Source organism: Lissotriton vulgaris, chromosome 7 (genome assembly GCF_964263255.1).
Source record: "Lissotriton vulgaris chromosome 7, aLisVul1.2, whole genome shotgun sequence".
In the NCBI taxonomy this organism is placed as follows: domain Eukaryota; kingdom Metazoa; phylum Chordata; class Amphibia; order Caudata; family Salamandridae; genus Lissotriton; species Lissotriton vulgaris.
The window spans coordinates 219,748,558-219,774,239 of NC_141695.1; the positions used below are offsets into that span (position 1 = coordinate 219,748,558).

Sequence of the window (25,682 nt, forward strand, 5' to 3'; positions counted from 1 at the left end):
GTCTCGTGATAGGAATAAAAGGTCATGCACAGGGGATTATGATCGCTTTCCAATCTTACTTCCACAACCATGTCTATCAATTTGTTCCAAGCCCTTACATCTATTAAGAAATAATCTATTCTACTTGCTGCACGGCCGTCGTCAAACGTATTGTTCCCTTTTAGATCAGAGTGCGAGCGCCCATTTACCGCTCTCAGTCCTCTTGCTAAGCAGAGACTTTTTAGCTGAATTGCCACAGCACTCCATTTTTTAATGGCAGGCACCTCCAACTGGGGTATTCCCCACTTGGTGTCCTCCTCCTCAGACAGAATCCTATCCTCTTCACCCAAGGGTTCAAAGGGTGCATTAAAATCCCCACCCACGATAATGTGAGATTGAGGTGTTAACATTTCAATATTCTGTTCTAGAATAGTTACTACCTCTGAGAATTTACCGCCACCCACCCCCCTGGCATAAACATTAAACAGGGCAAGTTCTTGGCCATTATCCCATCTAACGTCAAGTGCTAGAATGTCATTAGATGGTACAGATCTTTGCGTTATTAAGCAGTTCAGCGACTGGCGGATCCAAATTAATAGGCCTCCAGAGGGGCGTCCTAAGCGATTTCTAGTTGCTGGTATGTGGAAGTTTAAATACCCCTGGCGAAAAACTGGGTTTAGTGACCAAGTTTCTTGTAACATGATAATGTCATGTTGGTCAATGAAATCAACCCATTCTGGTGTAGCTATCTTATTTGCTACGCCTGCTATATTACATGAGATGAGGGTCAGAGATTATGTTTCTCGATATGGTATTGTCTGGCCCTTCTCCACATTTACATCAGGGTCAGCAATTATTATTTTTCCAACCTCCAATGCTGCCTCACTCCCTGCCGCTTCCCTTTTTCTATTTATACCCTCTGGTTCTTTATCTAGCTCTCCAGAATTTAAGATTAGAGATTCCCTGTATCCTATTGTCTGCTTATTAGATTGTGTGCATGCCATGTTATCTGCCGTTCCATTGCTTTGCATTCTCTGTGGTTTGGGTGACAAATATTTACACCTTGCGAGTCAATCGCATTCGTTTAGGTTGGATAAAGCCGAAAAACGGTTTTCCAGATTCAACCCCCAATCACAGATAGGACCATCCCTAGCCCTTCTATTTCCCACAACTGACCACTTAGTCCTTAGTATGCTTGGCTTCGCCACGAGTCCTCTTCTGCTATAGAGAGGGTAGCTGTGTCAGTTGTAGGATTGGGATTGGCATAGAAAACAAAAGTAGCTAAGGTTATTATATGGGACTAAACTAAGAATAAATAAGCAATGTGCATATTAAAATAAAGTGGGAAAGTTCTGATTTGTTTTTCATGTCATAAGTGGACTTTCAATGCATTTTTAAATAGGTTTGGGGCAGAGATAGCACTGATGTCAGGAAGGTACACTGCACATGGCCCAGGTGGTGACAAGACCAAAAGGTATAGGCAGTACAAGGTGGCATGTGTGTGACAATGATTTAGTCGGGGGATGACAGGTGTGAAGCGAGTGTGGATTGAGGCAGTATATTGTACAAGTAATGGATTCGCAAAGTGTCTCCCGAAAAACCTTGTACGAATGCTTCATGCAACTGCACACATACCACGTTAGACCTAGTTCAAAGAGTCCTGGGGCAATCTGAGGTCCCTAGGACCACAATATAATAATTTGAGTCATTCATTACTGGTGTCCTAGAGCCAGCTTTCTACTGGACATTAACTGGGTTACCAAACACTCTTTTCTAGCACCTCCCTGCAAGGCTAAGGAGATTGTACTTTGTAAAAGGAAAATATGAGACGGCACTCCTTGTGTAGTCTATTGTGAAAGTTCTACCAGATCAGTTATGGATGTGCATGGGGCATTAATTTAAACAGGATACGGGTCCAAAACCTTTTATCTGGGTGCGTGGGGGGCATACACGTTAAAAATACTAAATGGGAAGGGAAACAGACACCTGTCTTTCCCCTACAGTCCTGAGAGAGGATTTAAATAACCTAGTTTTTGTTGCAGACTGCGATTACTCCATTGCGCTTAACGTGCCTGGAGAGGAAAAGGTAGGACCCACCCAGTATTTCCTAAGTTGGGTTGGTCATTTCTCCAAAATGTGTTTCTTGTAACAGAACTACAGCTGCTTTCCGTTTTGGATAGGCGAGACAATAATCTCTGCCTTTTTATAGGAGACCCCAATTCAAATGCCATGAAATTACTCTTAACATAATTCTCTCATTTTCATCGGAATTCAAATTAAACTCAATATCTTAGTCTTTGGTTCTCTTATTCATTAAAATAATCTGTTTCCATCAATAGGAAAGGGGTTCTTGCATCCCATGACGTCTCGCTGAAATACTTTATTTTATCCTGGTGACGGAGGTTGGATACTCAAAATGATCTTGGTATCAATAGTCCTATTCGATCACTCCAACATGCCATTAAATATTCCTGGACTTTATTTTAAAATATAGATTCTACCCTCTGAGCTCTTATAGAAAAACAATAAAACCTGCATTTCTCTCCTGAAACTTAAACATCCTGGGCAATATAGAGGGGTTAATTTTCCAGACTTCTGCTCTTATCACTCTTCTTTTTTTTCTGAAACAATCCTCCTTTCTTATTGCTAAAGGTGATTCAGTAGCCTCATCTGTATGGGTGGATCTTGAGATTTCTGTTAAATACCCCTTTTCTTTTAGAGAGTTTTTTATCGTTTACACAGAAACCTCCTTCTATATCCCGCCCCATCCAAAAAAATGGCTTGTAAACTTCTACGCCCTATAGTCATATCAACTCTGCTGGATAGTGATCAATTTCTTCACTCGTCCATGTAGTTCAACACAAACATTGAGATCAATAAAAGAGCTGTTTTCTTGAAGTCTTGGCATGAGAGGTGTGTGCTCTGGGTCCACCAACTACCCGAGAAGGACTCCCACTTATCCTATACTTCAGCTCAATCACGTTTTTCTCTTACTTCCTTTTAAAAGACCAAATCGATCTCTTTAATATCTGCAATTTCCACAGTACTTTCCTAATTTTCTTCCACTCGTATACCTGAGAATGGCGTTCCTCACTTATCACCAAACTGGTTATCCTTCACTTTCACATCAGATATTTATCAAATCCTCCTCACTCCTCTGGATAACCGTAATAAGACAGAAGTTGAACTACAATGGGAAAAAGATTTAGATTTCTTCTTTCCCATTTCCCTATGAAATAAGATTTTGCTTAAATTACAAAGTCCTCTAGCACAGCCAATACCACTCAAACTTTATTTACAATTGTCTTTTGATCACCTCAGTTTAATCCAGGTCACCCTACCTCTAGTTGTTCATGTAATATGTTATGTTATGTTATGCGTTTTTATTTGGCGCACAGATGCTCCAGCTAAGGAGCGTCCTGGCGCCCGACAAGGCAGCTGCACAACACAACTAAACAATAAACAAACATAAGTATACAACTAAGGAAATAAAAACGTTTTCACCGCGCGGCGAAAGGAAAGCAAATTGCTCATAGCGCGAATTGCCGGGGGCATATCCATTTCTCTGACCTAAAACATATGCTGCTTGAATGTCCTCACACTTTTAAATTTTGAATTAGGGTATGGAAACAGATAAACATTTTATTCCCATGTTCGCTTTTATTTAAAAAATACATATTTTTTTAGAAGTCTGATGACTGGTCCTATTCTTCAGGAAAGGTTCATATTCTAGATTTATTTATTGCAGTTCCCTTCCAGCAAATCACTAAATCCTGGAAGGATTCCTCTAATATCCCATTTCACTTCTGGTGGTATCGTATGTGTTTTAACCACAGACTTGACAGAGTACAGATCAATCCTCTTTCACTTGCAATTAAAAAGCATATCCTCTGGTCACCAGTGACGACTTTTCTAGACTCTTCTATTCAACCTGTTAATTTAAATAGACCACGAATTGAGGAAGCACCCAAACTCTTGACTTCGTATTATTGAGAATTTCACTGTTAATGTATGCATACTGTTAATATTCAGCCAGTTGAGACAGCTCTTCTTTTAAGTCTTACCATTATATGCAATGAAGTTAATTTGTGTAATGATATAACATTCCTGTGTAAACATTCATTTCATATGTTTTCCCTCTTTATACTTTCCTCATTTTCTTTTTTTTGTTTTAGCAATCTCTAGTTAAACGAGATTTATGGAGTACAATGAATGATGCATTCATATTATTGTGAATATTTAGCAAATATTTTCTTTAAACCTAAAAAAGGTATAGATGTGCATCTCATCCCAGGCAAAAGGCCAAATCCTTCTGAGAGGTAGATTAAGGTTGAGGGAGAAAATGGAGCTGATGGTGCTTGGAAAGGGGACTGCAAGCAAACAAGAGAGTGAGGAATCCGACAATCGTAACCACAGGATCCCGTAGCCATTAACAGTTAGACACTTGGAAGGGGAATGTGACAACTTGTTTAGGATTTGAAAAGCCAGCCAGGTTTTTACTAGGCTACTGGACTTTAGTGACCAGAGTCCCAAGTGAATGCTTTAGCACTTGGCACTCAAGGCAGAGCATTCAAAGGCATACTCATGGAGGCATCAAGGGCTTAAAAAAAAAAATACTTTATTCTACACACACAAATATAAATGAACACTGAGAAAGGAAAGTAATATAGAGTTTACACAATTAGCATACCTCTACCTAAGCCAAAGGTTTTCCTCATCAATGTACCACTCCGGATCGGCTTTAACAACGCATTTTCATACTAAACCATCCCAACTTGGACAGTGTTTTCCTGACGCACAGAAGTCATCTTCTCCACACTGCTGCGAGAGGCTCTAGTTAGCACTGCTCAATGAGAATCCTTGGCACCGCACAGTATGTATTCTTGGTTGGCCCTATCAGTCATCTGCTTCCTTCAAATTGGGCGAAAACCCTGCAATCAGATCCTGTATGCTCCTCTGCATGCCAGGTGTGCCTTCGATAGGAGCTCTCCCAAGATCGGCTCCAGGCAGAGCCTGTATTCGGCCTATTATCCCCAGACTGGTACAGCCATATCATCAGTCACCCAACTTCAGAAGGAGGAATGCCCCGGTTACTTACTGGTAATCTTCATTACTCCGAGTATAGTTATGTGGCGAGGAAGACTTACGAGGAGGTCATGGGTGGGGATGTGAATACCCAACAGAAACCAAGAGGCCCTACTCTCCAATGAAACAGAAAACCAGCTCCCTAGCTGCTGCAGCATTACTTCAAGGATGCTCCTTGGTGGAAGGGACTGGGAATCGCGCAGTGCATCCTCATCTGCCAGAGTAAAGAAAGGATATTCCTCCCCTGCTATAGTTGCCACCTCTAAGGAAGGTGCTGCAAACCTTTGAACTGTGGAACCAGGTTTGAATCCAAACCTTGGTTTAACATCCCAGGATTCTGGGTAAAGCACTTATTCTCCCCATGTCTAACTAAAAAAAGAAAGAAATAATTGTAACAGATTGTTGCTTGTTTATTTTTTTTAAAGGCGATTTAATGCACTCTGTCTATGTTCTATAAGAATTGAAAGGAAAGAAAAATAAAAGAGGTCTGCCTGCAGGTGGAAACAAATCCTCAGCAGCCTTACCTAAGGAGTCCATTTCATAAAGCCATTCAAAACGTACAAATAAATTCCTGTATCAATACAGTAAAGAACTACGCACACCCTACCTACTGCATGTAGGGTGAACGAAAACACACACACACGCGCACCTCACCCCCCACCACCACCACCACCACCACCACACACACATACACCCATTCAATGGAGCAAACAGGCCTGTCTCTCAGACTTATCAATGGGGCCACCAGAGCCCGGTGAGAGGATAGTAGTCACACTCAAAATGATGGACGCATTTCAGTAGTCCAAATAGACCATAGAGCCACATTCTGGGTCCCACACGATAACACGAGATCCTTAAATGAACATGCACAATTGTCATGTTTATGGAGTTGAAAAATCCTGCAGAGACATAACCTGGCTTTTCTAGTAATCTATCTGAACAGGGGCACGTGGTCCCCCCGAGCCATTCTAAGTACATTTCCAACAGGATGTGGTGCAAAGGTGCAGACTTCAAGGCCAATAGAGACATGCCAAGCTTTGCCCAAAGCCCACCTCCATGTTGTGTTACCATAAACACGTTAAAGCAGATTTCCCTGCAGCACCCAGACAAAAAAAGGACCTGAGCTCCTAGACATCCTGCACCACCACCATGATGCACACACACCATTCACTAGTAACTAGTAACTAATAAAATATTTTAAACAGGCGACACAGACGGAGACAGTAAAGAAACCTGTCCTATCACAACAAATGTTTGCTCGACCACCAGCTCAACAGAATCGCCATCTTTAAGTCTCAGCAGAAGAATGTGGATTTACGTTTCAGCTCTTTTGGAAAAATCCTTGTAAAGTGCTCCATCACTTTTAAGGGTTTCATAATAAACCTCATAATGGATCAAAGAAATTAAAAAAAAAAAATGAATCCCAACACATTAGCAGAATAGTAAGCCAAAGTTGGAAAGAGGTGTGTTTAAGAGACTACCAGATCTTCTAGCAAAGAGAAACTGTATTAAATTACCACATATTCCCACCCAGTTGGCCCTGGACGGCCTGGTTGCAATGGGGAAACATTTCATGAAAGTCAGAAGGATGTGAGATTCCAGACCACCACACAAGTCCATGCACCCCCAAGTCCCAGGACTCCCCATGCCCCAAAAATCAATGTCTCACCTGAAGGCAGTAATTGCTGAATGATCGAAATACCCTCTCAGGTCTGCGGCTCCAATGTACGTAGAGTTCAGCTAGGAAACAAACAGAGGAGATGAGGGAGCAAGAAAGAGGAGCTGGAGGAAGTCATAAGCAACAGGAAGGGGAAGTAAGAGATGGGGAGTGCTGGAGGTCCGGAGAGATCAGTGGATTGAGAGGGAGCAAAAGAAAGTGAGCGCTTGGTGGGGGTGGGTTGTCCATGAGGGAGCAAAAGATGGGGAAGCAGAGTACAAGATGGCACGAGAGACCCGATCGGGCAAGGAGTGGAGGGGGTGGGCGGGGTTTATGCCATGAGGAGGATACTAGGACCTTGTATCCTGCTCTATGTCATGCACACTCTGCAGCACTTCTTGATTGGACATCAGATGAGGGGAACAGCAGCAGGCTCTTCAGATTAGGGCAGGGCATGGACAGCATGGGAAGAGACAAGTAAAAGCAGAACAAATATATCAAACCAGGCACAAAGAATAGCTTGGCAACATGCCGCTAGTCATCTGTTCACATAGCGTCCACAGCCAATGGAGACAAGGGTTGTGCAGCAAGCCCATCTTCAGATTTACCTCCAACAAAAGCAGCGGGCGACAATAGCTGGCCAGCCTTGCAGGAGCGAATAATAGAGGTGAACAGGGACAGTGATGCAGTAGAAGGCTGTACTCCTACTATTGAAGAGCCCTGGTGGGGCCAAAGGCATGACCACCACTAGCAGTCTGTGTAAACCAATTCTGGTGTGGGGGCAAGGACACCTGAATTCTGCCCAGGGAAGGTCACTTGTGCCAAACGGCAATTTGCCCAGTGGGGTGCAGGGAGGCTGAGAGGCAGGACAGACACTGGACAGTGGAGCTTCAGAAAGGACTGGTTCCCACAGTGCATTGAGATGCAAGAAGGGCCAATGGTTGTGCCTGGTTAAGAGACCGCGAGCAGGCAGGGCATGCACATGGCTTTGCTAGGGAATCGCCGACATCTTGAAATGGACTGCCACATCAACAAAAAGAACAAACAACATTTTGCACGAATGCAAATATATATTGTTACGTTTAGATGTGCGAGAAGGAATCTAATAGGTGTTACATGTAACCAGGGCACATAGGGATGTCTCAATGCAAGACTAACTGGCGAGTGCTGCTCCCATATTTACCTTTGTAAAAGGGAAGATCAGAAATTGATACATGTATCCTTCCGACAAGGAGACGTCTAATAGGTTAATAGCTCACATCCGGTCATTGGCATGGCCTGGGACAGCATTAGGAAAGCCACGTATATTTCCAAGAAGGTTACAAGATTTGCATCAATATGGCCATCATAGGGAAAATAGTATACGGGAGAAATCCGATCAGAAAGAGAGGATAGGAGGGAGGGAAAAGATTGTGCATGGAAGAAAAACGTGAGCGAGCGAGTAAACGAAGGAGGTGGGAGAAGTATAGAGTAGTGAGTTCCAAAGCCTCTTAGACTAGGGAGAAGAGAGACCAAGCGTAAAGGGTACAAGTCTGCAAAGAACACAGGCAAGTGTCACAAAACCCACACTCGTCTACATGACCGCTACAAGAGGAGGTGGCAAAGGGGGTGTCGGAGTAAAAACAAAAATGGGATTTGCTAAAGGGTAGACTGACCAGTGTAGAGAAGACGGGGAGCATTGCAGGGTCCACCGACTGCACAGGGCATGGATAAACCAGAGAGCATATTTCAGGGGGAGGGACAGAGGATTGCAGGTGTCCTTGCGACCACAGACAAACACAAGGAAGTTCCATGGTTAATCAGAAGCTCCATGGAAAGCAAGCAGTAGTGGGGTAAGGAGATACTTCAATTCAGCAGAGACATGTTACATTTTGGGGGTCTGTGGTTGTCCCACTGCCCATTATGGTCTCTCACCAGCTGTTGCAGGGCATCGACCAGCTCCTTGAATCGTGTGGATGTTGGGTCCTCCAGATCCGTCGAGTAATCCAAGTTTGCAAGGGTCATGCGTCCACTGTACGCCAGGATGGTACTATCCGGAGCTGCCATACCGCTCTCATTCTTCGTACTGCTTGGGCGCTTAACTAGGACAGAAGCAAAATGTATGTTTAGAAGACTAGAAGATCTGATGGGCCTGGTCAGTTCTCACCAGGACTGACCAGAGCTCTTGCCAGAATAGTTGAGAGAAGTCTAGCTTACATCTGTGAGGATGGTGCCTGCAAACTGTTGGTTAGAACGTTGATCAAAAAGTCTATCCTGGATCATCAATGAAGGGCCTGAGCTCTTTACAAGACTGGATTCCAACTATGGTCAGAGTTCCATCTAAGATCTACTTCAGCAGTGGATCAGTGTGCTCCACCCCCAGATGGAAGATGTGCAGATATGGGAGGGCTGGAGTGCAGGGACCCCATGAGTTTCGAAAGAATGCGTGGAAGGCATTACCCAACAGTATGGAACCCGCAAGGTCACCACTGGGTTCACAGGTAGGGCGGTTCACCCGTTTACATGGAGACGACAAAGAACAAACCCAGGGACTGAAACACTTGGCAACCCAAGGAAAGGGAGCAACAATGAACAACCCTGGTAGGCCGAAGTGCTGCCTGTATGCAACATTTTGGCACAAACCATGATTTGATCTCAGTAGGAGACAGCTCGTCCATGTAGACCAAGGCCGATTAGAAGAGCAGGACTGTGCGCCTGTGATATGCGTTGGTGGTGGTTGTGTGGGTGCTCCATTTTGACCCCAAAATGTGACCCCATGTTAACCAGGTAGGATGAAGTCAGAAGGCTGGGACCCCTCAGGGATTCATTTTGGAGGGGTGGTGGGGAGGGTTGAGCAAAACACCCTTCCAGACGCGCCTTAAGGATGACCATCGAGGCAATGTGCTTCTGCAATGGGGTTTGAATACAAATTAAAAAAATAATCATGAATACTTTTAAGAATCAAAATAGGTTTATTGGTTAGAAAAAAACAGAACTCTGCAACAAATGCTTCTAAATGGCCGTTTTAAAAGGAAAATAAACACTTTAAAAACCAAACTTTGTACTGCTGTGGTCATGTCATCATATTAAAAATGGATATACAAATTTCATAGAACACCGAAAAAGGATATATGAATTTTAATTATCAATGTAGTCAATATTTCAAGAGAAAGACAAAAAAGTTTAAATACAGAATAATTACATCTTGTTCCTCATTATTAAATGGAGTCGAGTGTGCAAACTTTTAAATGATTGCTATCCCCATGGGAGGGAAGTTTGTCCAGGGTAGACTTCTATTTCACTGGTGGGACAGGTGTACAGAGAAACCCAGGGCTAAAGGAACACAGTCTGAACTCCATCTCTCCCACCCTAAGAGGGGGAAGGCCTTCCACCTTAAGGATGAACCTTAGCGTATAGCTGAGAGCACACCGCCTACTATGTGTTCCATTGTTCACCAGTAAAGTAATGATCCTTCAGAAATGTATTGGTTTCCAACAGGAATTCCCTCCCAGTCTACCCCTGAGGGAGCTCATGATGGCCTGGATTTCATAGTATGATAGATACCCCACAACTGCCTTCAAATGCCACAATCATCAAAAAGGATGAGAATTATCCAACGTTCCCACTGGTTCACCAGGAGTTACACACTTACAGGCAAAGTACCAAACTAGGAAGCCGACCACACCAGCCAGGATGAGCACGAGCAGGACCGCGATGAAGACCCTGAAAAGGATCTTGCTGCGAGAGCGGCCTCCGTTGTCCTTTCCTGGATCGAGGAATGCCACAGACTCCTGGCGCCCATTTCCTGCCTGCAATAGAAACAGAAGACAGACAGAAAACGGTTACATTCTAGCTGAACCTAGTACAGTGCACTCTACAGCCGGAACCTAACATTTGCAACAGAACGTTAGTCAGAGGACCTGTTTATGCAAATCTGCTAAGAAGCAGATCATAAGATAGGTCACCTTACCACTAGAACTTAATAAGGTTCACATTATGGCCAGAACCAAAGACATCCTGAAACACCAACAGAACACAAAACCATGTACCCAGTCACAAGAACTTGACACGAACACCAAAACCTTACTTCAGTGCAGCTTTGCTCAAGAAACTAAACAGTGGGGGCTTTGTTACTAGAGGCTAAAACACTGCTCAGTACAGACAAAACCTAATAGGGTGCAGGTCTCTGCCAGTACCCGGCATATTCCTAGTAGACCCTTCTTCAACCTTTGGTCAGAAAGTCCCTCAGGACAATGTGTTTTCTTTTACCTCTGATCAGAGACATTTCTTACCCAGTAGATTTTCAGCAAACAGGGATGTGCCTTGTATTTTTTTCTGTTATTGCTCCCACTTTCAGATATCCAAACTGTTACACTAGAAGTACCAGGGAGATCACTTTTTCATTGAGGGAGGAGTTTAACAGAACCCAAGGGGGGAAATAAAGTAAACAGCATTGCAGGTACCCTTTCAGAAGGGCATGGCGATTGACTTAAAATGGAGGTCTCATTGAGAAGTGTGATGGTACTGCTGACTTTTCTGGTCATTGAATGCCATGGAGTTGCCTGTCAAACCTCTTCCAACACCCGCATTCTCAAAGACTCCATTTCCTCCCTCCGATGGGTCTCGGTCTGTTTCAGGGGTCCTAATTTTCAAAACCCAGGCACAACCCAGTAATGGGAACCTTTGACCCCCTGAAACCACAGGGCTCAACAATACAGTCATTAAAAGCAAAAAACATTAACATTAGAGAATCATTTGGACCACTGGGTGGCAGAAGGAATTAAATATTTGCTTTGTAGAAGACTGCTTTTACTGATTGGTTGAACTCCATAGCAAGAAATAAGTGTTTGTCTGCTAAGGGATGGTTGTGGCTAGACATGGACATACACTAAATGTTATTTGCGTTATACTGCATCAGAGTTCTTTGCCCATGACCACCTACCAGATCAGGTCTGGAGGGCTTGACACAAGCGGGTCAAGACCCAGTTATAAGCACCGACATGTTCAGCATTGCAATAGCGAGATAGGTAAACAACGGTCTTTCACTTGAGAACTTACCAGTATCCATTCACTGCCCAAGAATACAGTGAAAAGTCCAGACAACAAGTCGCTTCATCAAAACCAAGGAAGTTCCAGCCCGCACCAGAGGAAGATGGGGGTTACTGATGGAATCTACTAGAGCGCTGCTTACCACCAATATTCAATACGTAGCGCACTGTCGGCAGCACCCAGTATCGCATCTTACACAGGTATCTAGATTGCAACTGGTTTGGGAGTGAATCCATAATCCCTGGGCAGATGCTCTTCTAAGTCCAGAAATCACTGGGGAGTTCCTTTTGAAGTTTGTGCTCCTAGCTGGACTACATACCTGTTGTATAGTTGACCTGCTTAAAAACAGTTTAATAAGCCAGAAACATCCGATTAACGGGCAATTCTGGTCTATATTGAGTAGCAGACGCATAGGTTAGGCACATGGTATGGAGTGGGCGGGGCTGTGTGGAGGCAAGAATGGGAGGTGCAGTGGGGTGGACTGGGAGGGGCAGAGAGAGATGAAAAGGTACACTGGGTGAAGTATTGTGACAGTGTAGAGTGAGCGGGGCAGGGACATGTGCCCATGAGCACAGAAAAGCTACAGGAACTGCACTGACAGATGGGCTAGGGCAGAGACAGTGGGTCAATAGCACAAGCGGGGTGGGGTGGGGGAGGGAGATCAATTAGATAGGGAACATTAGTGAAAGAAGAGCCGAGTCTCAGGTCCCAAGTCAGTGAGTTAGTCTTTGAAATCCAACTAACCATTCTAGAAAAGGGAGTTAAAACGAATTTCTGTTTTGTGGTACAAACTTACTTTTTTTTCGTGTGTGTGGTTATTTGTTTTACCTTCAAATTCATGACCCCTAAAAAACTTGTAGCTGCACCAGAATGGATCAAGTTTTCATTATACCAGTGTAGTCTGATAATTTCAGACAATGTTGTACTTCAGGTAGAACGAAGTTTACAGATATTTCTTGGAGGTGCAGTAAAAAAAAAAAATATATATATATACGCAGCTTCATGTAGCAACTACCAGGAATGGTTCATTGGCCTGCAGGGGATTATTGAGGCACAGTGAAAACACCGGCAGCCACAGGGCCACATCAGTTCCATTTCTCAACCTGAATGTCATGTCTTGGGACTTCCAGGATGAGAGAATCAGAAGGAGTGTGGTGCAACCAAACAAGGCAAGCAGCTGTTGCACAAGAGCCTGTGCAGAAGCGCGAGACGTGGCCTCTTATTTTTAAAAAACGCTCTGGCTTGTGAAAGTAAAGTTTATGGTAATGTGAAGCATCACAAGTAAATATCACAGGAATAGACAAGTATTTGTCCGAGGGCGAAGTAGGTTAAAAAGGTCAGCGACAGTTGCACTGTCAAGCCAGACCTAAAACAATCGATGCATAAAATGCAGCAGGATAGCATAATTTAGACTCCGATTTGTAGAATGGTTTGTTGACCGAAAGGCAACTCTACCCCTAGCATTTCAGTCTGATGCAACCACCTAATCAGTATTAACACATGTTCCTACTTGTGAGCGGAGAACCAAGTTATCCGGAGAAATTGGTTCTCTTTTCAGTTTAGTCAGGTGATCAAGTATTTGTCCCTATGCCAGAAATGTATTCCATGCAATGTGTACCGGTTGCTACTTATGGGGCAGGAGTCTGGGGCGCCAGGGACATATCAGAGCTTCAAACAGAAGAAAACCGCCTCTGTCGTAAGCTCCCTTCTGTTCCTCCTCCTACATCACACTTTATTTGCCATAATGAGCTGGGATTAAGCTATATTTACAATCTAGCTCAAATGTGTCCCCCACTCCTTCCCCTTGCTATGGCTGTCAATCTGAAAAAAATGAAGAAGCGATGTTAAGAAGAACATTAAAAGAGTGCTTAGCTTGTGAAAAAGGACTTGACATCCCGCGGCTTGCATTTGTAGACTTTTTTTAACCAATATTGGCCTTTGTATGCATGTCTATATAAGATTGGTGTGCCCCTGCTTATTTTTTTTAATGCACTGTATATATTGTACACTTTTATGATGACATTTTTTATCGAATAAAGTAACAGAGAATATTGGCCTTTATCAACCATTCACAGACGTCGAAACTTGTGTAACAATGAGTAGGAAGAGAGTTCGATTTCTATTTTTAAATTATGCTCGGGAGAAAAAATTAGGCATAGAATTAACAAAGAGCTCAATTTCGGTTTAGCTTCACTTGAACATGACAATACCCGTAGTAATTATTTGCATGGCGAGAGAGGACGATAGGAATGCTCTTTGTGGAGGCACAATATAATATTTCCTTGTTTTCTTTTAGGTTTTCAACATATCCTTGAATCACTTGTGCGCCCTTGCAATAACATTTTTAAACAGTCACTGATGCATTTGATCTTTTTTGGGGCGGTTTTTATCAAAAATATACCAAAAAGATTGTAATGCCCTTGTTCAAATCTGAAAACTTGAAGCACTGTATTCAGTGTTTGCTCTAGAAGCAACTTCATGATGATGAAATATGCTTCAATGCGAGCTCTTTTTTTAGGGCCAATGTACGCTCCAGACCAGGGGTCTTCCAACTTTTCGGTAAATAAGGAGCTACTTCCGTTCAATGAAAATCATGCTGAGCTGCTAATAGTGTTGCAAAAGGTCACAATAGACGAGATTACTTTAGTGCCCACCATGTGCAAGATTACCAGCAGTTGTCCCATGGCAAGATCAGTAATATGTCTTCCCTGCACAGCATACTTGCATCACTCAAATCTCAGCTTTAAATTTACATTGGAAATTCAATCACTTTTCGCCAAACATCTGCTTCTGAGTTGTGAAAATCTACACATTTTCATCTCGAATACTTGGTTTTCAGTTTTGGTACACATATATTACAACCAGACCTTGTCGCCCGCTAAATGCTAACAAAACTGAAATTATGCTCTTCGGAAAAGCCAAAAACTCTGGACTCCTGATTGGTGGCCCTCGGGACGACACCCACTCGTAAGTCTGTGGTAAAAAAAACATGTGGGAGGGGGTTTCTTTAAAATCGGGCACTCACCATGAAAGAGCAGGTTGGGACAACTGCAGGAACTTGCTTTCACATGCTGCGCCTATTGCGGAGGGCTTTTTCTTTCCTCCCTCATTCTACGAGGAAGACTTTGATTCATGCTCTCGTCATCAGTCGTCTAGATTATTGCAAAGCTTTATTGGCTTCCATCAATGAGACAAGCATTCATAAACTTCAAGTGGTCCAGAACACCACAGCTGGTCTACAACTGACCTACCACCAAATTACCTTCTTCTACCCTCTTCATTGATTGCCAATTCATAAAAGAATCATTTTTAAAATCTGCTGTCTGACACATAAATCCTTAAATGGGAATGGCCCAAGCTATCTGTCTGACAAGCTTTGCTAATGGTTAAAGAGAAAAGATGCACTCCCTGGTAATCTTTGTGTTGAACATATGTAGTCCTTTTTCATTTCTCAATGGCGTGCAAAGCCTGCTTTGCTCTCGTCTCTAAACGCTGTTTGCAATGTACTGAAACCACTATGAACCTGCGGTACGATTCATTCAGGCTGCACAGCCGAACTCTGGGGTTTGAATCAAATGAATCAATTGCGATATATTTACTCTTTCTTTCTTCATAGGTAAACTGACCGTTTTCCATTTTTAATCCTACTTTCATCCTCAATTCATTTTACTCAATGTTTTACGATGCATGTTTGTTCATAAAAAAGCGCAGGAATCCGAGGTAGGTTCCACATGCCAAGATTTTATTTTGGTAGCCCAATGCATTTCAAGAACTTACATTCTCTTCGTCAGGGGCATCTATAAACACAAAATGGATATTTTTAGCTAAGATGTTTCACTATGTGAAATACTTAATAGCACTTCAGTAACCGTAACAAGATTATTCAGTTCGATAGTACTTCAGCAACTGTAACATAATTAATCAGTTATGCATCAACAACATATTCACCAGCCTGCTGGAAAGTATTCTAACCCACGTTTAGAACCATTTGAAAACTCTAGGGTTTCTTCATCAATAGTGCTTCATTTTTCTTATTTTGAGTTCAATTAGAAGTTTATTGAAATGAACATATATTGGTATTACAAAAAACAGAGTGAATACAGCATCAATAATATGGATAAGAAATTAGGACATCATAAAAAGTATCATGAGATAAAGTAGGGAAGAGGGGAAAAAGAAAAAGGAAAATAAAACGAAGATGAATTTTAACATACTTCTAAACGTGAACTATTCTGCTCTTACCATGGTTTGCAAATCCCCGTGTTTATTAAAATGAGAGTCTCCTCCCTATTCGGCTTGTAACCGTGTTCTGGTACAAAGTGAAGTTTTTGAGAATTCGTAGCTTTCTCTCTTATAATCCCATGACTGGTAAATGACTAATTATTCTCTTCAGGTGAGTGAGACTAGTTCTACTCGGAAACTAAAAACGGACTTCTACCCTTCCCATTCACTAGTCATTTACATGGCACTTCAATTCCCAAAATTCTGTGCAATGTCTTCTCCACTCGTTTTCCATCTACGGAGCTCACAATGTTGTGCTAATATTTTCAGTACTTTATGAATAATCTTTTAAAACAGTCTTTAATGTTCTGAATATCTTCTTGAATCTGTTGGCAATCCATATTTAAGTTCTTATGTTCGTGAACTGGCAAGGTAACGAACCGCAGTCCTGTGCTCATTCTCCGTGCAATAATTCTGTTTGGATGTAGTTCAAGTCGCATGTTTCTATTAAATTCTTATTTAGATGAGGTCTTCGTGGGTGCAATCTCGTGGTGAGACGAACGTATCAAACTAATGGTTAAAGAGAAAAGATGCACTCCCTGGTAATCCTTGTGTTGAACGTGGGTTAGAATACTTTCGAGCAGGCTGGTGAATATGTTGTTGATGCATAACTGATTAATTATGTTACAGTTGCTGAAGTACTATCGAACTGAATAATCTTGTTACGGTTACTGAAGTGCTATTAAGTATTTCACATAGTGAAACATCTTAGCTAAAAATATCCATTTTGTGTTTATAGATGCCCCTGACGAAGAGAATTTAAGTTCTTGAAATGCATTGGGCTACCAAAATAAAATCATGGCATGTGGAACCTACCTCGGATTCCTGCGCTTTTTTATGAACAAACATGCATCGTAAAACATTGAGTAAAATGAATTGAGGATGAAAGTAGGATTAAAAATGGAAAACGGTCAGTTTACCTATGAAGAAAGAAAGAGTAAATATATCGCAATTGATTCAAACCCCAGAGTTCGGCTGTGCAGCCTGAATGAATCGTACCGCAGGTTCATAGTGGTTTCAGTGACAAGCTTTGCTCTCATCCGCCAGGTCATTGAGATCCAGTGAAAAAGCCCTGATTATTGTTCCTCGAATAAGAAAGTCTCGTTCAGGAGGCAGGTCTTTTTTTCCCCATTTGGCTCCTCTGTACTGGAATAAGCTTCTGCTCTACCTACGTCATTGGACAGATCATTTACAATTTAGGACATTTCCTGAGATAGAGCGGTTTATGACATAGTTAGCGGAGACTCGGTCTGTGATGCTGGGCTGCGCCGAGATACCCCTCCCCGGGTGATTTGTGCGAGTTACAAATTAAAATAACCTAACATTGGTAGGCTGGGCTACACATAGGAGAGGTACTTCCAAGTAGCTGAAGAGCTACCATTAGCTCACGAGCTACACGTTGGAGAAGCCTGCTCCAGACTATCCAAGTGCCCTGACTAAACAGTTTTCTTTGTTTAGTTCAGACACGCATGGTTGCAACATTTAAGAGCGCAACAGCTAAGGAAGAGTGAAATATGGGGGTTCTCTCAGAGTTCACTTGATGATACAAATCAAATACAAAAAATATATAGAAGTGGTGCACACAAAGGAGGAATGTCCACCCTTCAATCACAAATAGGAAACCTATGCAGGATCCTATACATATTCTTATAAATCCAAGTAGCACACACTGTTAGCATGAATGTTGAGTTTGGAATCACAATAAAATCTTTTCATCTTTTCAATGTTTAATTTAGAAAAACCTATATTGTTATTTTCCTTTAGCATTTTGTAGCCCTGACGAAGTCGATAACCTCGACGAAACACGTGTCGGCAACTGGGATGAATCAGCTTTGTGAGCCAGCAAAATAAATGACCTGTGGAGTCCAAGAATTTACATTGACGTGTAGAGTTCGAAATTTAAATGAATGTACTTACTGAAGAGTTTCATTGCGATTACAAACTGAACATTTACACCATCAGTGTGAGCCAGTTGGCGTTATAAGTTTAAGAGTACAATACAAGAGTGTAGGCTTACTCTAGTGTACTGTCAGTGTGCTGAAGCATACAGCATTTTAATTAGGCATCTCTCTCTGGATGTTTTTTTTAGGTTGCATAAGATCACCTTAACTGTGAGCAAATGGGTATTTTTAAAATGGGTTTCTGGTCTTGTGGTTTTATGGGTTTTACTTTTTTACACTGCACTCTTAGGACTGCATTAGCAGCCGAATAAAGATGATTTGAAGTCTCTGATTATAATATTATATTACAATGTAAATAAAGCCTTAATGTCTTGTAATATTGCATGCCAACATCGTGTTACAATGCATTTTTTTCTCTAGTTTGTAAAGATTTTTGTGTATCTTCTTGCAACGGCAAATTCTCTCTCGAGCGCGAATTGCACATACCATAAAATAGAATAAACTGCTTTAACGTCGGCAAAGACGTGGTCGATGCAATGCGAGACCTTAAAATCAATTTAATAAAAAATAAACAAAAAAAGATAGACACAGCAGACGGGCTACAAAACATGCCTTTGCAAATCAGACAGACTTGAAACCACATGATATAGTCTTGTTCGGCGTATTTACTTTCGGAAAACCTGTTTGACAGGTCGATCCACTGAAGTAGCTAGTATTTTATTGCAGGATGGAGGACACGAACATGGAACGGGTTCACGGGGATGATGAGGGTGGATAAGGAAGTAAGATAGCGCCTTCCCGACACATAGGACATCCAGTGGTCATAAGGCTGACAGAGCCTTTCTTCTTGGTACAAGGACAGGTGGCGAGGCATGAGGGGGCTGACAATCTCAGATTCGGTTCTCATTTTGGAAAAACAGCAGGACAGCACATGACTTGGGGTATCACCAGAAACCGAGGACTCGGAAAACCTCCAAGATTTCAACCACTCATACCTTCACCCAGCTCCTCAGGGAGTACTTCCTTGTATAAGAAGGGGTACTGGGTTCCAATATTTGAAGTGCGACACTGGCGGTGCTAAAAACCAGGAATGGCAAATACCAAGGCTGCATAATCTTAATTCCACCTCATGCCGTCTTCAGGCACCACCCTACACTCCCGCCCTTTAGATCACTCTCACTTGCCTCGGTGCTATCTCCCTTTGCCACTTTTTTCCATCAGACCTACTCTCCCTTTTTGCTGCCTTTTTCTTCTTGGTCAAAGTCCGATGCTGAAAAATAGGTCCCAGCTCCAAAACTTGAGTGCTGGTGGTCGAGTACCGGTGGCCCACGAGCCCAAATTAAGGACACAGAATTGAGGACTGGAGGGTCCATACAAGACGACAATCGCTAATGAGAGAGCGCTAAGCCAAAGAAAAGTTTGTAGGGGTGCATCATATTCACCAGTAGTCAGCACCCACATATATAGAGGACTTATTAATCATGTTTAAATGTAACGTAGGCTAAGAATTAATGTGTTAGAAAATGCTTAGAGTAACGCAATGAGTTTTGAAAAGCCTTAGGCCATATTAATCTAGAAATGTCGTTTGCAGTGAAGAATTACACTAATTAAGAGATGTTTTATAGATTGATATTATATTAGTTGCTGTATTAAAATTCATTTGTATTCCTTTTAACGTGATAGAATTGTTTTAAGCTAGAGAATGTATTTCGCTTTGAGGATGAAGGCCTAAAGAACGGAAAACTATGGCTCATGTTAGAATGTGATTCACATAAACGTGCAGAGGCCTAGTCCATGAAAAGCGAGTAGGCCGGATTGAAAATGTTTTGCTTGACAATAAACCATAGAAATGTTTTTAAGAAAGCTGCTTTTAGTTAAAGTTAAATGGCAACATTATGAAATGTTGAGCCGAGTCACGTGTGTTCCTTTGCAGGTGCCGGACAAGTATAGATTGTAGAAGAAGGGCCCATTGTGAATGAGTGTTAGAATGGTAGACCCAGACATGGAGGAGTGACTGGGGAATTTAAGGAAGCATCTTGAAGAAAAGAAGAGTCTGGGAATCAAGGACGTCTCAACGGACAAGGATGGAGCGGTGCCATGATGGAAACTTTCTACAACCCAACACATTCGAGAGGGGCGTACCTTAGGGCGTGTCATCCGTATTGTGGGGTTTTGTATTAGGGACAGCACCCGGTGGGGAAGGCAGAGCAGATGAGCGAGAGAGTGAAGGGAAGCGGTTGATCAGGCAGAGTTTGCGATGAGGGAGCGGAACTTAGACCAAGTCTGAAGAAAGTGAGTGTACTTCTTTGGAAGTCACCACGGCTGACACCTTTTGTTAGGAGGGAACCTTGTTGAGTAGGGATGTCACTTAGCATAGAGTAGGGACAGATTAACCGAGTAGGGACAGATTAACCTGACTTTATTCCTTTTTCCAATGCCTACTAAAACACAGGTCATAGCAATTCTTGTTAGCCTGATGATTTTGGAACTGATCCTTGTATTGTTTCTAAGTCGACTGAGACTTTTCCGTAGGATTATGTTTGTATTAGTGCCTGTTTATCTACTGAATCTTTTGCTGAGGTGTTTATATACCCAATTGTTTTTGGCTTTGTAATACATTTTTGAACTTAGTCCTTAGTCAGTGGTTCTTTGGGAAAACTATGGGAGTGCATTGAAATGTAGTGACTACTTGTTCAGATAGATTGCCTTCTACACTCTATGACAGGTAAAAAGGTCTAGTCGACCTGTGACGGGATTCTAGATAATGATATTCTGGTTCTAGAGGAATAATCCCGCCTTTCCACTAACAAATGGCAGTCAGCGGTTACAGACCAACCAGGCATGGGCAATGTAGCCTTTGGCCCCCACACCATGTCCGGTAGGGGTTGTGGGTCAACAAGCAAGAACAGTGCTGCCCTCATTCTCACCCAGACAGGACAGGCCGGGCTCTGCAGGCAGCAGCAGCGGAGATCTATGAAAGTGATGGAGTGTACTAACCTGCCCCAAGCCAGTGAAGCAGACCCAATCCAGAGGCAGCTCTGTACTCCGATCTTTTGAAACCATACCACCAAATGGAACATTTCAGAAGGCCATGTTGGTGTGAATTTGCTGAAACCTCATAAGTTATTATGGCTTCTGGAAGTGACTGACTAGACAGGCTTCCTTACGGCAATTCTTAGCCTTCGCGGTGCAAATCACCCTGCCTGCCCGGGACACCTGCTGGCTCCCATAAGGGTACTTCACCGCAAAACACTAATCATTCAACCGACAGCAGCGCTAGACAAATTGAGTCTCTGATCCGTGCACTTATATGAACAAGGGTACTCAAGATATGAAATCCATGTCCTGAGGATGGTCTCTCACACGAAAGAATAGAGCCCAAAACGTCGACTGTGGTTTTATCTACCATTGAATGTTTAATTAATTTTGTGATAGGTAGAAAAGCTTGAGCAATATGTAGCAAGGGCTATGTTGATTAATGTATTTTCCCTTCTGCGTCATTGTTTTTCATCTTGTACCCAACATTTTAACTTGATTTGACAAAAGATTAAATACTTTTTTTAAATATACACCCGTCTTTCAATCCCTTTTTGCTACCTTCTTTTTCTGATCACTCATAAGTGACAGTTTTGAATATATGTAAATCTCTGTTGCATAACCAGCACCAGTGGGCTCAAATCACTAAGCCCACACGATTTCATTCCTTAAGTGATTCTAAAATTCTTGTTTTATTAAAACTTTTCTAACATGGCAGCCAGTGTACACGCTAGCACTGGCAAGGTCAATAGCGTAAAGGCCTACCATCAATAGCCAGACCTAATGGGTTTGCCTATGCTCGTCTTGTATGTACCTTTGGCACTCTAACACCAATCTATAATTTTCCTCAAGAACTCAATTGCACCACTGCCAAGCGTGTATAGAGGTTTTGGTTGCATGCCTTTGAATTACTAATGTTATGGATGCCCAAAATTTGCAAAAAAATGCCACCATAATTCTGGTATCATTTTAACATGAGCAGACATCAAGATGCCATAAATGCCCACAATATGCCAAATATTACCACCATTATGCCAGGTATAGGCAGTAGGTGACCACAGATGCCCATAAGCAGCCAAGAATGTTCCCGATGGGGCCAGTCCCCATTTTACTAGGGGTACAAGTAGTGATGCCATGTGTGCCCACAATATGTCTGGAATTACAACAGACAAGCCAGGGCCCGCATAAAATAGGGATGTGTTTTGGGCATTTTCACACCATGCATGCCCACAATATGCCTAGATTTCATGCCGTTACACCGTGGTCAGAAGTAATGCACAAAACACAATCAGCAGAATTCCATTTGGTTTTATTAACGCTTCAGATGTCCTGCTGCCCAAACCCGCAGGGTTGTAAAGAACCCCGATAATAGGACGTGTTACGGGTTAAGATCTGGTGTATTCACTCCCTCCTGCCCTACGTCCTCAGTATAAGTAACTAGTAAGGAAGAGTATAAGGAGGGTAATTAACACCTTCTTGACAAGGACCGATTGAGTGTTTTAAGATTTCTTTGGCCAGAGCAGGAAATTGGGGGGGGGGGGGTTCTGAAGAGGCTTGTGAAAGGGCACCCCCCCCCCCTAGACACCAATTCAGAGAAGGTAGAGTTTGGGAGTCCACTTGATAGGGCGGGTTACACACTGCAGGACCCTACATTTGACGCAGACAGGAAAGGTTGGACGATACAGGAAATGACTCTACGGACAAGCGAGTGTTCTACAGAACCTCCCAAGAGGAGGTGGTCCTTCTTGATGCGCTCTTGGGCTAGAGTGTCTTGTGATCTGAACAGAGATGTCCTGAAAGCTCAGGGTGGCCTCTTACTACTGGAGCAGGGTAAAGTCTGCAAAATAGACAGGGGGTAGTGGGGGCACAGACAGTCATACATCAGAAGACCAAAAGTGTAAAGGTGGGCAGCAAGTTGGCAAATTCAAAGTATGAAAAAGAATTAGTTTAGGTGCCAACCAGGGTAACAAACACCCCACTACCGTGGGTGTTGACAAGGTTCTCCGAAAGGATTGCCGTACTAAGCTTTAGACAGAAAGATGTACCCCGGCACTCAACAATATTACTATGACATTGATTTGTTTTTTTAATTGAAACACAGGATATGACTATTTGGATTTGTACTGGGGTTTTCTCAAATGTAATAATCAGTGTGACATTTAGTCAATACATACTGTACATATATTCATACAAGAAAGATTTTTTTTAAAAACATTTCATGTTTGTACAGTTATATTTCCAAGGCTGTCATGCTTCTATTTTACCACGCTATTCTGTTTTTCCAGCAACAAGAACTAGACCTTGAAAAAATAATTGTATAAACATGAAATGTTTTAGAAAAATCTTTTTTCTTGTATGAATATCTATGCAGTATGTATTTATTTATAGAGTAAATGTCATACTGATTATTAAATTTGAGAACCCCAGTACAAATCCAAATACTGTCATATCATGTGATTTGAGTGATCAATAGAACAAATAGATTTTTTGTGTCAATTAAAAAAAAAAAAATCAATGTTGTAGTAATATTGTTGAGTGCCGGGGTACATCTGTCTATCCAGTGTAAAGTCGGATTTGCCTGCGTTGGTCCCGCTCTGTACTCGCACAGTGGCAAAAACAAGATGCAGAAATATGACTAATTACAACTGAATAGATTTAATTTATGTATGCCATCCATCATCTCCCACCAGTTATTCAGGATGTCATTTGTAACCTTTTTTTTTCCAACGCATTTGAAGCAGACGCTAAGACGGCTGTTACTGGCTACTGTGCAACTCCAATGGTGACTACACAGATATTCTACCTTTGTGTCTCAAGAATTAATTGCGGACACAAAATTTTGAATGTGGATATACACCCTGAACTCATATTAGAGCCTTGAAGAAGTCCCTATTGGGACAAAACGCGTCTGCTAATGGATTTGATCAGCTTGATGTATTCATCTTGTTCAATAAAGAATCATTTTCAAAAGAGAACAAGAACACAGACATGAAAATGTCTTCAGATCATCACTAACAACTTGTGGTTAATAGATTGGAGTGGATTTACAACTTTTGTGTGCAGAATTCCTATCTTTCTTGTTAATTTGTAACTAGTGTTTGCATAGCAGGACATACCCCCAATATTACCAAATAATTGAAACTAAAGACTCAGTGTGTTCCAGAGCACAAACCAATCACAGTGTGCGAGATGCGAGTGCTGCTTGGCGTGAATGTTTTGTTGAATTTTAAACCTGCACTGAATTGTTAAAACTTGCACTGGATTTTAAAAGTCCTGCACTGTTGTCGTAATATTTACGTGAACTTACCGGCACTAGGCACCTTCTCAGGCTTGTGTGCTCCGACCCCCGTCCACCACAGCTGACGCTGCTTGAATGGAGGGCAGACACACACGGCCTGACACTCCCCCTTGCATGCCCAACGCCTCGGCTAGGCAGCAGGCGGAGAAGTATTTTAACCCCCATGAATCGACCGTGCAGCGAACGCGCGCAGCGGGCGCCCCGAAGGTGCACCAAAGGTGAGCTAGTCGGCGCCAGACCGGGCCCAGGGCGCAGTACAAGCCCCCCCAGCACCCTCCCTCCTCCTTTTTACTCGAGGGATTCCCTTCTCCAAATCAGACAGACCCCTCAAGCACCCTGTGCCCATTCCATCTCCATGGTGGATTCTTCCAGCCACTGCCTTTACAACTTTGCGGCTCAGGATCTCTGTCCCCCCCCCATCCAGCAAGGTCCTGCTTAACTGCAGGTCCCTGCCCAAACACGCTCTCGAGATATCCATGCTCCTCCAAGACTACCATCTCGAGGTCTTTTTTCTTACGGAAACTTGACTCTCCCCAGACTCCAACCCTGGGTCGGTCAAGCCCTACCCCCGGGGTTCCTGATCCAGTGCTTGGACAGACCACAAAGGGAAGGAAGGGGGAATAGCAATAATATACAAAGACCATCTGGCTTGCAGTCTCATCGACAGCCCGATCTCAGACTGTGAAAACGCCCTCTTTCTTATCCAAATCTCCCCCCTGAAATCTGTCTGGGATTCTCATCTACCGTCGCCGGGCACTCCAGGGCAATTTTGTAGTTCCCTTTTAGAATCCTCCCTCGCTCTGGCCAGCACCTCTCCCAACTTCACCATCCTAGGAGACTTAAACCTCCATTTTGACAACTCTGGTGATAAAACAGCCACTGAGTTGGCACTTGATCTTGCTGCATATCAACTATCTTTTGAACTGTCAATCTACCCACAAAGGGTCACCTCCTGGACCCCTTATTCTCGAATCTCGCCGATTTTAAAGTTCAGAATCCCGTCCCTATGCCCTGGTCAGAACATTTTTTAATCCCTTTTAGCTGGCACATGCCGGTCCCCTCCCAGTCCAAATCTGCCCCCAGCACTCTAGAACGTCGCTGGTCGAAATGGTCCACAGATAAGTGGAGGCAACTCCTGGAACTCTCCCTCCCTCCAAACGACCCCCATATCCCTGTAGCAGACACTAAGTTCTCTGCTTGGACCAAGGACTCTCTTGACATAATTCTCCCCAAGAAACCCGTCCATTCTCAGGGTGGGAAGCCCAAATCCCCTTGGTTCAACAATGATCTCCGTCTCCTAATAAAACTGTGTAAAAAAACCAAAAGAGCATGGAGGAAAGAGTTTGCCCCCCAAAAAAAGTAAGAATACAATCACTCGATCCTTATCTACAAAAGGGCCCTCAAAACCACACAAGAT

General features: G+C 42.8%; 1 protein-coding gene across 1 annotated transcript in view; it reads right to left on the reverse strand.

The window, feature by feature from the left end:
• Positions 1 to 25,682, reverse strand: part of LOC147701248 (suppressor of tumorigenicity 14 protein homolog) — a 134,217-nt gene that overhangs the window by 82,475 nt on the left and 26,060 nt on the right. The window contains exons 2-4 of the mRNA XM_086929994.1: positions 10,353 to 10,509; positions 8,636 to 8,802; positions 6,734 to 6,804 (exon numbers count right to left, since the gene is read on the reverse strand). Of these exons, the coding sequence (XP_086786120.1) occupies positions 6,734 to 6,804; positions 8,636 to 8,802; positions 10,353 to 10,509 (395 nt within the window). The remainder of the gene's footprint in view (positions 1 to 6,733; positions 6,805 to 8,635; positions 8,803 to 10,352; positions 10,510 to 25,682) is intronic.